Below are 12,985 nucleotides of genomic sequence, written 5' to 3'. Positions count from 1 at the left end.
AACTCATGGACCACAAGATCATGACCTAACCTGAAGTCGGATGCTCAACCAACTGAGCCACCCAGGCACCCCCCTATCTGTATCTTCTGAGGAAGCAAGCTATGGGGCAACAGCAAACTATATCAGGAATTTGAAATTCTGAGGTAAGATTCCAAGCATAAACATCTAACAATTCTAAAGCTGTCTACGGAATGAGGTTAAATAAATTTAAATTCATAAGGAATTAACATTTTGAGATGACGTTCATGTAGAAAACTCAAATTTTAAGAATGTGCCCTCTCAAAAAAACCAATAGCCAGATCTCACTGAAGGACCAAAGTTTTTATGGTGGAAAGAGACCAAGATTAGTGCCTCTAATTTGTACACATTAATCTGATAGTGGTAGACGTAAGGCTTCAATTCTAGAGTTACAGCTATATTACCTCAAAACAGGATAAACTACTTCTGTTAGAAGTATACACTTAACGTATTTAACGTATAATTTCTTATATATTTAATGCTATGATGTATAAAATTGAGGAATTGGTGACTACATCAAGCCCATTATTCTGGAATCTAGCATATCTTCTGAGGTTTAGATACAGATGGGAACACTCTGTAATGAGAAGATAAAGTTGAATGAGGTGAGGGAGTCCATTACAAATAAATAAATCTCCTTTCAGAAGTACAGCAGACAAAACATAAAGGAATTATTGTAAACCCAAAGATTATAAAAGGAGAAACACCTTAAAATTGTTCTTAAACACTTAGATTTTAAGAATCAGATATGCTCAGTAGCAACCGATAAGACACCTTTAGGAATAGGTAAGTAAAAAGAAATCTATGGCTTATGTTCTGAAAAAGGAACAACTAAAACTTGAACATGAAAACATGCTGATTTGAAAACAACTTCAAAATTTATAGTCAATACAAGATTGTTTAAAGAAAACAGAAAGGGGAGAAACACCTAAGATCTTATTAATGGTGAAAAAGATGTACAACTGAGTTAAAGAAGCAGGCTGAAGTTTTAAAAATTCAGCTAAGCTAAAAAGGAGAAGGGTGGGGAAATGACATTAATTCAATATATCTATTTAAAGTAATTTATGGGTTTCTTGGGATAAAGACCAACATCCTCAAATAGCCTTCAAGCCTCTGCATTATCTGGCCTTGGCCATATGCTCTAGCTTTATCTAATACCACGCTCCTTATTCTTTCTAGTTAGCTACTCTGGCCTCAAATGACATATGTATAATATTCCCTTTATTTAGAATCACCCATCTCTTCACCCTCTCTCCCCATTTTATTCCTATATTCACCTTTCCTATATCTCAGCTCATTTTTTAAAGGAAGGCCTCCCTGATCATCGCTATTCCCAAATCCAACATCTCAAACAAGAACTGGTTCTCCTGTTCCATCCAGTTTCCCTATCTTTTTCTTTCCTAGCAATTATTTTTTTAATTGTAATTATTATATAATTATGCCTTTTTTCTCCGTAACGGCAGGGCCTTCATCTGTTTTGCTCATCATCCTATCCCCTAGGACTAGTATAGAATTTTGGACCTGATACACCAAAAAAACTACAATCTCAGACAAAAATAGATCCAAACTTCATTATACAAAAGATGCTCAAAAAAGGAAGATTACTAACTCAAAAAGCTTAGGTTGTAACAACAACAATAAAAAGCGATGAAAGGCAATTTATGTTATTGACCTACAAAAACACTGGCTTGAAAATATCCCTAGTAAAAGCTCAAGTTCTGGAATCTCTCTCTCTTTTTTTTGTTTTGAAAGAGCGAGCATGGTGTGCAAGCAGGGGAGGGGAAGAGGGAGAGGAAGAATCTTAAGCAGGCTCCACACCCAGCATGGTTTGATCTCATGACCATGAGATCATGACCTGAGCTGAAATCAAGAGCTGGATGCTTAACTGACTGAGCCACTCAGGCGCCCCTAGTTCGGGTATCTTTTAAGGGGATTTCTTAAAAAACTAACAGTGGACCAGGAAGGGATAATGATTAAGGGAAAGAGAGAAAAGACATTTTGCTTCTCATCTGGCCCCAGGAAACACTTTTGGAAGCAACTCAAATTTGGAAATCTTTTCATGCTACCATTTAGCCAGTGGATATACACTTAGAAGTCAGAGGAGTTATGACTATAGAATTCTGAAACTGGTAGTACTAACAGCACAAAAGGCTCCTGGAATCGTGCCAGGATATAAAACTAAAGAAAGACTAGAGATTTACTCCAATAAGCCACAGTGCTTGGTCAAAACCCAAAATAAATTAAAACTCATAATATACTGGAATGTCAAAATTAGAGCTGAAGATGACAGGATATAAGGAATTATTTCAGACATTCTAAAAAGACATATTTTAAATATACCCTATCACACTAAAAAAAAGGCAAGGAGAAAGAGCAGGAAAAACTTGAGACTGTAGGTGCAACCACTATGAATTTCTAAAATTTGCTACTTGGTATGGAGTTTTCAGAAGTCATTCTTCAAGAAAAGAAACAATCTTCATAGATGGTAGGGCTTATTACTGAGTTTTAGGGTTATAAATGTCAATTCTGGTCTATTGCCATGAATTGACTGGCATGTTAAAGAAGTAAAAACCATAAAGTGTCCATGTTTTTCTTTCTTCTATCAGCTGCTTCCCCTAGTAAGTTCTGCCAATATCTGTAACTAGGTAAGACAACTGTAGATCTAGAATATAAAATAATAAAAGATCCTTGAACACTAGCTTCATTTTGCACAGATAATGCTGGGAATTTGGTTTGGTTTATGAGTTATTACAAATGTCATAAATAGGTCAGGCAGCTGATTGTTCTAACTTTTGGGCTGTGGGACTACAATATTTTTCGTATCATGATATTCCTCTGGAACTTTGGAGAATGAAATACATGGGATTTAGGAGTAGAAATGTAACTTGGGAAATGCTGAAAGAACATGAGTTCCAATGAAAGACTCCCAGACTACCACTACTGAACAAATCCAGGGTCCAACTAGACTGAATAAGATCTGTCTGAGATGGTACAGAATAAAAAATATAGATGGAAGAGAGATATGTTTTTATGTATGACTTAAGATTTTAACTTCTACTAATTAATGTCAGGGAAGAACAAAGATTCGTATTGTTCTCTTGTAGGAGAATTTGAGCAAATTTTACAAAGTTTTACAGTGCTGGCATTACATATTGCTGTGTAAGGAACTTCTTACAATCCTATGTGTTACGTTCAGTGGAACAATAGGATTATGCCTAATTTTACTGTATTTTTTTTAAAGTTTGGACACCCTGATGCAGGGCCCAAACTCACACACCATGAGATCATGACCTGAGCCGAAACCAAGAGTCGGACGCTTAACCCACTGAGCCACCCAGGCACCCCAGGATTATGCCTAATTTTAGATGAGAAACACATTCAAATAATTTAATAATATAGAGCCTTAGGGTAAACTTAAAATGAAGCAATCTCCCAGTTCATTTTAGTGACTCTGGGAGTGACATTGAGACATTCATAAAGACTGGGGTGGGAGGTGCTGAAGCACTTAGCACAGTAACTCAACACCTCCAGGGCCTAAAGTGCCTTCCTGGGTACCTGGGTGGCTGAGTTGGTTAAACGTCTGACGTTAGCTCAGGTCATGATCTCATGGTTTGTGAGTTTGAGCCCCGCGTTGGGCTCTATGCTGACAGCCCAGAGGCTGGAGTCTGCTTTTGTATTGTGTCTCCCTCTGTCTCTGTCCCTCCCCCACTCATACTCTGTCTCCCTCTCAAAAATAAATAAACATAAAAAAAAAAGTTTTTTTAAAAAGAGAAAGACGAAGGGGGGAAGGAGGGAGAGGGATCTTGGGGGGTTCAGATGGCTAATTCACTAGTCCTAGTTGGATACTAAAGACTAAAAAAGTTGTTTTTATCAGAATCACAGAAATTCTTACAAGCTCTGATGTTTCTGTGAGTTAAATATACCCCTGTTACAGTACTGCCCTAGCTACTGAACTCACTGCGTCAAAAGGAACAAAATTATTGGGTGATTATTCAGAGAGAACTGACCAGTATTACTGATCTCCCTCACAACACACATTCTAAGGGAAGCTCTGTAGTATTTATCAAAGCCAGTATCACAATGAGATAGTAGTAGGGTTTAGCAGTGATAAACATGGAACCTTGATGGGGAAGATGAAGAAAAGGGTCAAGTTTTCTTTTTGGTTTATTATTCTTTCTCACATAAACCCTGAAAGACCTGGAGAGCAAACTATTAAAATGTTCAGAAGAAGCAGGAAGCTCAGAGATCAGGGTTTGACTCTACAGCTTATACTTTAAATTAAAAAGACCCTGAGGATCCCAAGAGCTCTGTCTACGGTAGGTGACCAGACAAGGATCTGGAATAGAAATTCAAGCAAAAAAGTGTACATGTACTGAGAATATTCTCAGTCCTATGTTGTAAGGCACTCCTTGGGCACTAAGAGATTAGGTAAAGAGTTGGGATCTCAGCTTCCAGAATAGACTATCACAGCTTATTCACAAGTCAAGACTGCCTAGATATGGAAATATAAATTACAGTTCAGTCCTACAAAAATGCAAGATATAAAATAAAAAATGTGATTTTACAATTCAAGTAAAAGAACCTAATTCAAAAGCCAAACTTAAAATATAAGCAACTACAAAAATCACATTTTACACCAGTTACTACAGATGAGAAATCATAAATGAGGCATCATTAAGTCAGTGTACATGCTATCTAAATCAATACGACTTAAAATTTTTTCAAGAGAAAAAAACCTACTGTGGCAATTTTACCAGCTTCATTTTTTAAAAATCCAGTATTTTTAGTTCTGTATTCTCCCTGAAAGTAGTCAATAAATAAAAACGACCCAAGTTCCTGTGTCTCTTTAAAATAATACTCAAATTTCTTTAGTTTGACATATCAAGAGTAAACGGAAGCACACTATCTAGCTTAGGCAGGTATTAGGCTAGTCAGAACATTTAGGGATTAGTTCTGGGTATTACACTTGAAAACATACAATAGATTCTATCCAAAGGGTCAAGTTTCTGAAACTGTAATGTGATTAACATATTTCAAGTATAAAATAAAGTTAGGAATATTCTGACTGAAAGATGTAAATATGGGGAAGGTCAAGATAGAAAGAGAGCCTCTCTCAGATTTGAAGACAATTACTGACAAGAAATGTGATGTGTAGCACCTGGCAGAGCATCTGGTACGTAGTAAGTATACCATAAATATGAGTCTCTATCCCTCCTTACATAAGGTGGCAGGACTAATACCAACTGCAGAAGTTATAGAAACTTAGAGTAAAATGCAAGAAGCTGGTAATAGAGATAAACAATAATGAATACAACTGCCTTAGAAAACAGCAAGTCCCCAATGTTGGAGGTATTCAAGATGAGGCTTAAGGGTTCTCTGTCACGAATGCTATAGAATTAGTAATTCCTGATTTGTGCATGAGTTTAGACCAACTGACCCCTAAGGTTCCTTCTAACTCCTTACAATACTGGGGTGATCACTAGAGAAATGATCACTATAATTTCTCCTCTTTCCTCAAGTATGTCACTTAATGTAAACTGATAGGTTATCTTACCTATGAGATTCTTGCTCTCCTTTCATTTTCTCTACTTTTGATAACATATCATCAACTTTAAATGTTTTCCTGGAAGAAACAGATAAACAAAATAATCACTTCTCCACTGGGGAAAAAAAAGCAGATTACACTTTATTGTCACTATAATAGGCAAGTTGGAAATCTGATTTTGATTATTTTTAATAAGATAAATTGTGGATGGTTAGCCGTAACAATGAATACTATAATGAGACAGTGTATGTTATATTACAGCAGTCGAGCCTTCAAGTCCCATCTCAAATGCTAACTTTTCCATGAAACCTTTTGTAATTATTCCCAAACCAGAGTGATTTCCTCTCACCTACGACACTTGGTTTATATTTATTTTGACATTTAGTCTCCTAAATGTGAACTTGCATAAATATTTTATTTCTCCTCCTAGACTATAAGCTCCTGAAGGGTAGAGATTGCTTTTCTTCAAGGAAAGTCACATAGTGCTTGGCACGGTACCTTATACTTTGAAGGTATTCAAGCATCTGCTGGACTGAACCAAACAAATGCAAATCATGTATACTGTGAAATATTCATATTTCTATTAAGTAACTTGACAAGTATATGCTAGCATTATCACATAAAATATATCCGAAGTTAATAAAACAGTCTTAAAGATTATTAGCAGTGGCTCAAGTTAAATGATATGTCACATTAAAGAGATGGGTGTCAACCATCATGAAAAAATTTTGAAGTTTAGGGGATACACCCATCAAATCATAATAAAATTATTAGCTTTTAACTTTACAAGTTTAAGAGAAAAAAGTATTTTTTCCACAAAACAGAAACTCAGATTAAGAATAACCCCCAGGCACTCCCAAGCAAAGTGAGAATGAATGGACTCTAGAACAAGGTTCATCTTAGTTTTTAAGGTGGTCTATTATTGTACCTGTCCTAAGACAGAGGCTAAAAATCTAGACCCATATGTTAACTGGAAATGAATACTTCTCTTTATACTCATATATTTTCTTCAAGTTTAAAACATGAAAAGCTTAGTGTATTCTATATAAATTACTTTGTAAAGCTTGAATTCAGATATTAGAAATTATTAATGTGCTCATTCCTCAAAAATAGCTATCGTACTCAATTACTATAATGTAAAATTATCAGTAGAGAAATGTTAATGTAAATATATTACAATAAAACACCAACAGGAAGAGAATTGATGCAATCTATAATTCAGGTGAATAGCCTCCATTAACAAAAGATCTTTTTTTAAAAAAAGCTTCTCTCTTTACCTTTAGAGTTACTGAAAACTTCAATATTAAAGTTTCATCCAATGAGCACAGTTAAGAAGTATTTTAGGAAGGATGGCAATACATTTTCAATCTCCACAGATAAGAGAGAAGAAAGAAGAAAAATGTAGGATTATTGTAGGCTACTTACAAAAGAACTTTTCAGTATAAATGCTGAAACGTACTACTGAGGAAGGTTGTAAAGTTACTGGAAACTTTTAAGAATATGTTTATCTTTATGTAATGATTAAGAAGAAATCCTGTTTGTAGGAAGAAAAGTTAAGACTAGAAGTCACAAGGTTCATCTCTTCCAACATTATGGACATGTGCATAGGACAAGTGCATAGGAAAGTTGAATATTAACAACCATCTGAAATAAGTAAGATCATAAAGGCAATTCAGCCTTCCTTAGGAAAAAAAACAAACCACATAAGCAACTATACAAAAGCAGCCCCACTCCAAGCACCAAGTATTTCTACTTCTGTTCTTTAGAAAGGTACTGCAACAGTAGCTCAGATTTAACAAGGGAAATAGTTATCAAAAGATCATCAAAAAGGAGAATTATTTTTAAAATTCAAGAAATTCCAGGAAATTGTCTTGGGAGGATTCAGAAAACAACTTATGTGAAATCTAGTAAAATGAATTTAATAAAAGATGCCTGTCTCCTCACGAGTATTTCCCCTGTATCAGTGTTGTGTTAGTCTAAAGCATTTGAATACCTCTACGAAAGGAAACTAAAGTACAAGGTGAGTTTGACAAACATACCAGAATTAATATTACAACTGAGTGTAGGACTTCAAAGGGAGTGATATATTTATTCCAACAAGGGATATTATGCTGTTACAATAGTAAAAAGGGAATTCCAAAAACATTTTGAACAAAAGGATAGTATTAAAAGCAATTTTGTAAAAGGAATCTCTAAAACATGTTTAACAAAGACCACAATCACTAGGCTAAATTCACCACCCTCCGAAGTCACCAATTACTCTGAAAAGAACAGCTCTCATTTGAACATGTAGGTCATATAATTTGTTAAAACTTAGCTTTAACATCTCTCACAGGCCAGGCATATAACAAAAGCATTAAGTGATTCCTAATGCATTTTTGCATGAAAATAAACTGGGATTTATATGTTTCTTGGCTGGTAAACTGCTACAGAACCCCCCCAAAAGACAATTTGCTGCCTAAAGTACAACAAATTAAGAAAAGTAGTTTCTACTACCAAACTGTTAAAACTGTCTCCACCTATTAGCTGACAACAGAAACGTATCCCACGATGAGACAAATAGTCCATTAACAAATATGACAAAAAAATGGGGTTAGATTTTAAACATATTTTGTATTTATTTATGGATTAACTCACTTATTTTGAAAAAAAATCTTTAAAAGATTTTATTTTTTAGTAATCTCTACACCCAACGTGGGGCTCAAACTTATACCCCCCCCCCCCCACGACAAGATCAGGAGTTACATGCTCTACTGAGTCAGCCAGGTGTCCCTAAAAAACTTAATCACTTTAAAATTAAAATCAGGCAGCAACCTAAACGATAACTCAATTAATCTTCCATATTAAAAATACCAGAGTAAAAGTTAACTGCTTAATCAAATTCTCCTAGTTTTATAGACTAAATCAGCGGTCAGCACACTACGGACCATAGGCCAAATCCAGCTTACTATCTGTCTATGCACAGCCCACGAGCTAAGAATGATTTTTATGGATAAATATTTGTGACTGATTTGATAGAGAATTCTAAACCCCAATTAAGGAGAATGTTATCTCCTCCCAAGCCACAAAAATAAAAGAATCTCACATTTCTCACTAGTAGGCCCATATTACAAAACATTGTACTGAGTTATTACATTTTAAATCTCATCAATAAAAAATTTGCAGCCATTTGTTACCTCTCTTTTTGTGTAAGTACCCACCTACATTCTACTTAATAACCTCAATTCTGCCTCATGGACCACAAAGCCTAAAACATTTACTAACTGGTCCTTCATAGAAAAAGTCTGCTGAACTCTGTCATAGATCAAATAATTGCATAGACAGGCAAAAAGCTGACAAATTTAATTCTGTTGCCTAATCCATCACCTTCTTCCTAGTTATTTAGGCTCTTGGCAAGCTTCACCTATTAAATGTAATGCGCACAAGTGCATAATCGCTCCCACGCTCTCTGTTCAGAAAAGATTACCAGAAGACAAATAGTTTTAACATTTCCATCCTTCAAAATACACACAGGTAGATCTACAAAGATAACCCAAGTCTTGCTATTGAAACATGATGCTTACTTAGTAACCAGTATGAGCCTCCAAAGGAGTTTGGTTTCAAAGTCTATTGGGATAACTTAATGGTTTTAGTGAGTCAAGACTAACAACTAACAACTACCAAATGCTTAATACAAGATCTCTCCTTTAAACTTAAAACTGTTCACTTGATGTGCTCAATAATCTTGCACACAGGATAAGAAACTAGCATTCCATAATTACATATAGTTAAATATCACATGTTATAAACAAAAATAAGCTCTGATCAACACCTCCAGACTCTACCTGAAGACTAGATAATTAAGACTTATTGTTTTTTAAGGACATTCAATGTAGTGACTTCAAAAATATTTCCTCTTTTACAAAGACCACCATCAAAGGTATAAAATGAGACTTTCTGAACCTATCATTATGGAAGCAAATTCTTTATTGTTAGAACATATAAGAAATACTTAAAAATTAACTTAATTTTATGTATCGAAGATAGTTCCCCTGAGCCCTTTAATATTTAAATCCTCAACTTCTATCAAACTTGAAAAAACTCTTAGCACAAAGGAAAAATATGAGTCAGTAAAATTACTTCATATACTTCACTACTAAATCATTTCTATTAGGAAAAACTTTGGTAATAAACTGGGATTTATAAAAATGTACTTATTAAAAATCACTTGGCAATCAATTCAATCACTCTTTTACCTCAGTTTTCATATTTAATCTTTAATTAGAAATAGTACTTTAATACAAAACTTTAACATCGTTTGATCAACTCGAAATAAAATTCATAAAATGTACCTTTTTATGTTTGTTCTGGAGTTTCGATGAGACATGTAAGTAAGAGTCCTGTGCAAAAATATTGGCTATAAAAAAAGTTTTAAAAATATTAAAATTAAATAGGTGAAATTTTTAGTAAAAAATAATATTCATTAATTGTATTGATTACTTACAGCTATAAGATTTCGAGTTCGAAGAAATCTATAGATCTGTGTTGGTTCTAGGTAACAGGAAACAAAAGGATTATTTAAGTTCTCAAGAAAATAACCAATCTAGCCAGTGTTGTAACCAATATAAACCAATCAATCACCTGTACGAAAATCATGTACTAAATATCTTGACATCAAGAAAATTTGTATGCACAATAAAACCAAAAGACATTCAATCTACGGCATATATTCACAAAACTCACCTACATTTATTTTATTTTATTTTAATGTTTATTTTGAGAGAGAGTGAGGGGGGAGGGGCAGAGAGAGAATCCCAAGCAGACTCTGTGCTGTTTATGAAGGGCCCCACGCAGATCTCACCAACCTTGAGATGATGACTTGGATGTTTAACCGCCTGAGCCACCCAGGTACCCCTCTACATTTATTTTAAATTTAAGGTTCTCTACAATCTTGTGCTTAAGCCTTGCATTTCTAAGGTAGCTACTTTTTAAAAGTAGCTGAAATGAGGTAGCTGGGATTCAACAAAAGAACTTATTGATAACAAACAGCAAAATGAAATTTTCATTTTTTAACTCGTCTTTTAGAAAATTTGTAGTAAACCAAAACAGAATACAACTGTTTCCTAGATGTCCTAATACAGATAGAAAGTCTGTCAATAATGGGAAAAAAATGACTCAAATTGTAGCTGAAATTTCCAATGAATATTTAGTTATACTTCAAGTTTGTATCCATTTTGTTCAATGTAAATATTATCCCAATATGTAAATACCACCTCAAAACATATTTAATTAATTGAGATTCCTAGACTTTTTAATGCTATTTAGTTAAAATCAGTTTGCCTTTATAGATAAAAAGGAACTGTATACAAAAATACCAGTTACATTAATGATCTATTAGTTTCACACTTCCTTTAATAAAGGAGTATCAAAACAAACTAAAGATGACTGACTATATCAGTAAATACATCAAAGCATTCCAACCTCTCTGAAATTAAGATCAACGTTACAGAAGAATCAAGCTGTTGTGTGACAAAATCTAGCCCTTAATGACAGTTTGCTCCTCCCAACGTAGACTCATCAGAAAGCAAAACAGCTAAAACTTTCTTGGCAGATTTGTCTTCTCTTAACATTTAGAAGGAACTGTTTAAATGTCCACTTAATCTTCAGGTAGTTTAATTTTAGAGGCAAATAAACGAAAAAGAGAGATATTTTAGAAGGAGTACAAACATGTATGTTTATTGTCATCACTGCCCTTCAATGCTCTATCATTTTTCCAATTTAAAGCGTCTCCAGAATTTTCAAAGCAGATTAAGCAAAAGAAATGTGAATCTCCCTCAAGCAGGTTCAATATTCGTTTCAATAAAAACTGAAATTCCTTGTATTAAATTCCAATTAGAATTTCATGAGGCACTAATCAGAGAGAATGAAAGAAGGGTATTAAACAATGTAATACGTCTTTTCAAGCACAGCTGATACCATGGCCTTAACATATGCCACGGTAAAATCGTAAATAAAGACATTCCGCGGTAAAGCCGAGTTTATTCAAGTTTCTCTTATTTAGCTATTAGCGATCGTCCGAATTGTAAAATGTACACAAAAGCAAAAAAGGAAAACAGAGTATAATACTCACTAAAGGACAATTGAGATTATTTACAATCATGCTTTTAATAAATTCTATTGTTTTATTTCCAGATAACCTTGCCTGCCTTCCCAAATCATGTCATAGCTTTTGCCCTTTCAACAAGACCATAAAAGCCGAAATTGACATAAGAAAATGTTACGGAATTAAGACAAGTACAACCGGCAGCATTCCGAGGTCGCCGCAAGATGCGATGCTTGAAACACTACCTGACTCAGTTTACGTACCCATGAAATGGGTGGATAGATTGGAAGGTTAAAAGCACCAAAAGGTGCCATGTTAACATGCAGCACCAAGTTAGTGCGAAAGCATTTCAGACAAATGACAATTTGGTCGATTTCACTGCAACTCATCCCTTCACAGGCTTCATTTTGCTCCTCAAAACCTACAACCTACAAACCCCTTGTACTTCCAGAGTAAAAAAGACATGAAAGAAAGCAAGAACTAGTCTCGGGATCTGACTGCATCCTCCGTCCAACTGTAACCTCCTCATCTAAAAGAAACCTGCTCTTAACGTGGGGCCACACTGCCCAACCTCTTGTGTAAATCTTCGGGGAGTCAAGAACCTCACCTGCACCCCCTATTCCACTTCCCCCGAAGGCCCTAGACTTCGGGCCCCCTTGGCCGTAATCCCTGAAGTGGGAACAGCCCCCTCAAATTTCTCCCTCCACTCCCAAATCAAGTCGAGTCCCGGAGAGGCAGGGGGCCCCAGCACGAGCGTCCCGGCCTCCTAATGCTGGACGAGGGGGTATTCCTGCCCTCAAAGCCTCAAACACACTCACTCTCAAAGGCCTGGAGGAAAAGCTCGTGGTCAGCCTGGACGTGCTCCATTTTCGGCTTCTTCACCGGTAACACCGCGGCCCCCGCCGCTGCCGCCGCGGAGGAGGAGGAGGCCGAGTAACTGCCGCCGCCTCCACAGCCCCCGCCGCCGGATTTGCCGCCCGACGCCGTCGCCGCCGCCACCGCCGCCGAACCCCCGAAGCCGCCTCCCCCGGACCCCGCGCTGGGCCCCGAGCCGCCCCCTCCCCCACCGCCGTGCTTCTGAGGCGCCATCGCGGTTCCTGCCTCCTCCCCCCGCCAGCTACCCGCCGGGCGGCCCCGGAGAGTAAGCGCCTGCAATACCAACCGCTCGCCCCAGCAGGCTCCGGCGGACCGAGGGGGGAAGGAGGAGAGAGGGGAGGAGAGGGGAAGGGAAGGGAGGAGGAGAGGAGGGAAGGAGGGAGGAAAAAAAAAGTGTCTCCTCCTGAGAGCCCCGCTCCGCTCGGGAGGCCGCTCACCCTAGCCTGGCCTCGCTCCGCCCACTT

General features: G+C 36.6%; 1 protein-coding gene across 2 annotated transcripts in view; it reads right to left on the bottom strand.

The window, feature by feature from the left end:
- Positions 1-12,749, bottom strand: part of SUZ12 (SUZ12 polycomb repressive complex 2 subunit) — a 46,032-nt gene extending 33,283 nt beyond the window's left edge. Inside the window, exons 1-4 of one of the 2 annotated variants that reach the window (XM_042917045.1) lie at positions 12,464-12,749; positions 10,047-10,093; positions 9,895-9,959; positions 5,573-5,641 (exon numbers count right to left, since the gene is read on the bottom strand). In XM_042917045.1, the coding sequence (XP_042772979.1) occupies positions 5,573-5,641; positions 9,895-9,959; positions 10,047-10,093; positions 12,464-12,734 (452 nt within the window). In that variant the 5' untranslated portion in view covers positions 12,735-12,749. The remainder of the gene's footprint in view (positions 1-5,572; positions 5,642-9,894; positions 9,960-10,046; positions 10,094-12,463) is intronic. The other variant, XM_042917046.1, reaches the window with a different exon arrangement.
- Positions 12,750-12,985: the final 236 nt, after the last annotated feature.

Source organism: Panthera leo, chromosome E1, assembly GCF_018350215.1.
Source record: "Panthera leo isolate Ple1 chromosome E1, P.leo_Ple1_pat1.1, whole genome shotgun sequence".
NCBI classification, from domain to species: Eukaryota; Metazoa; Chordata; class Mammalia; order Carnivora; family Felidae; genus Panthera; species Panthera leo.
This window is presented reverse-complemented; position numbering and strand designations above follow the sequence as displayed.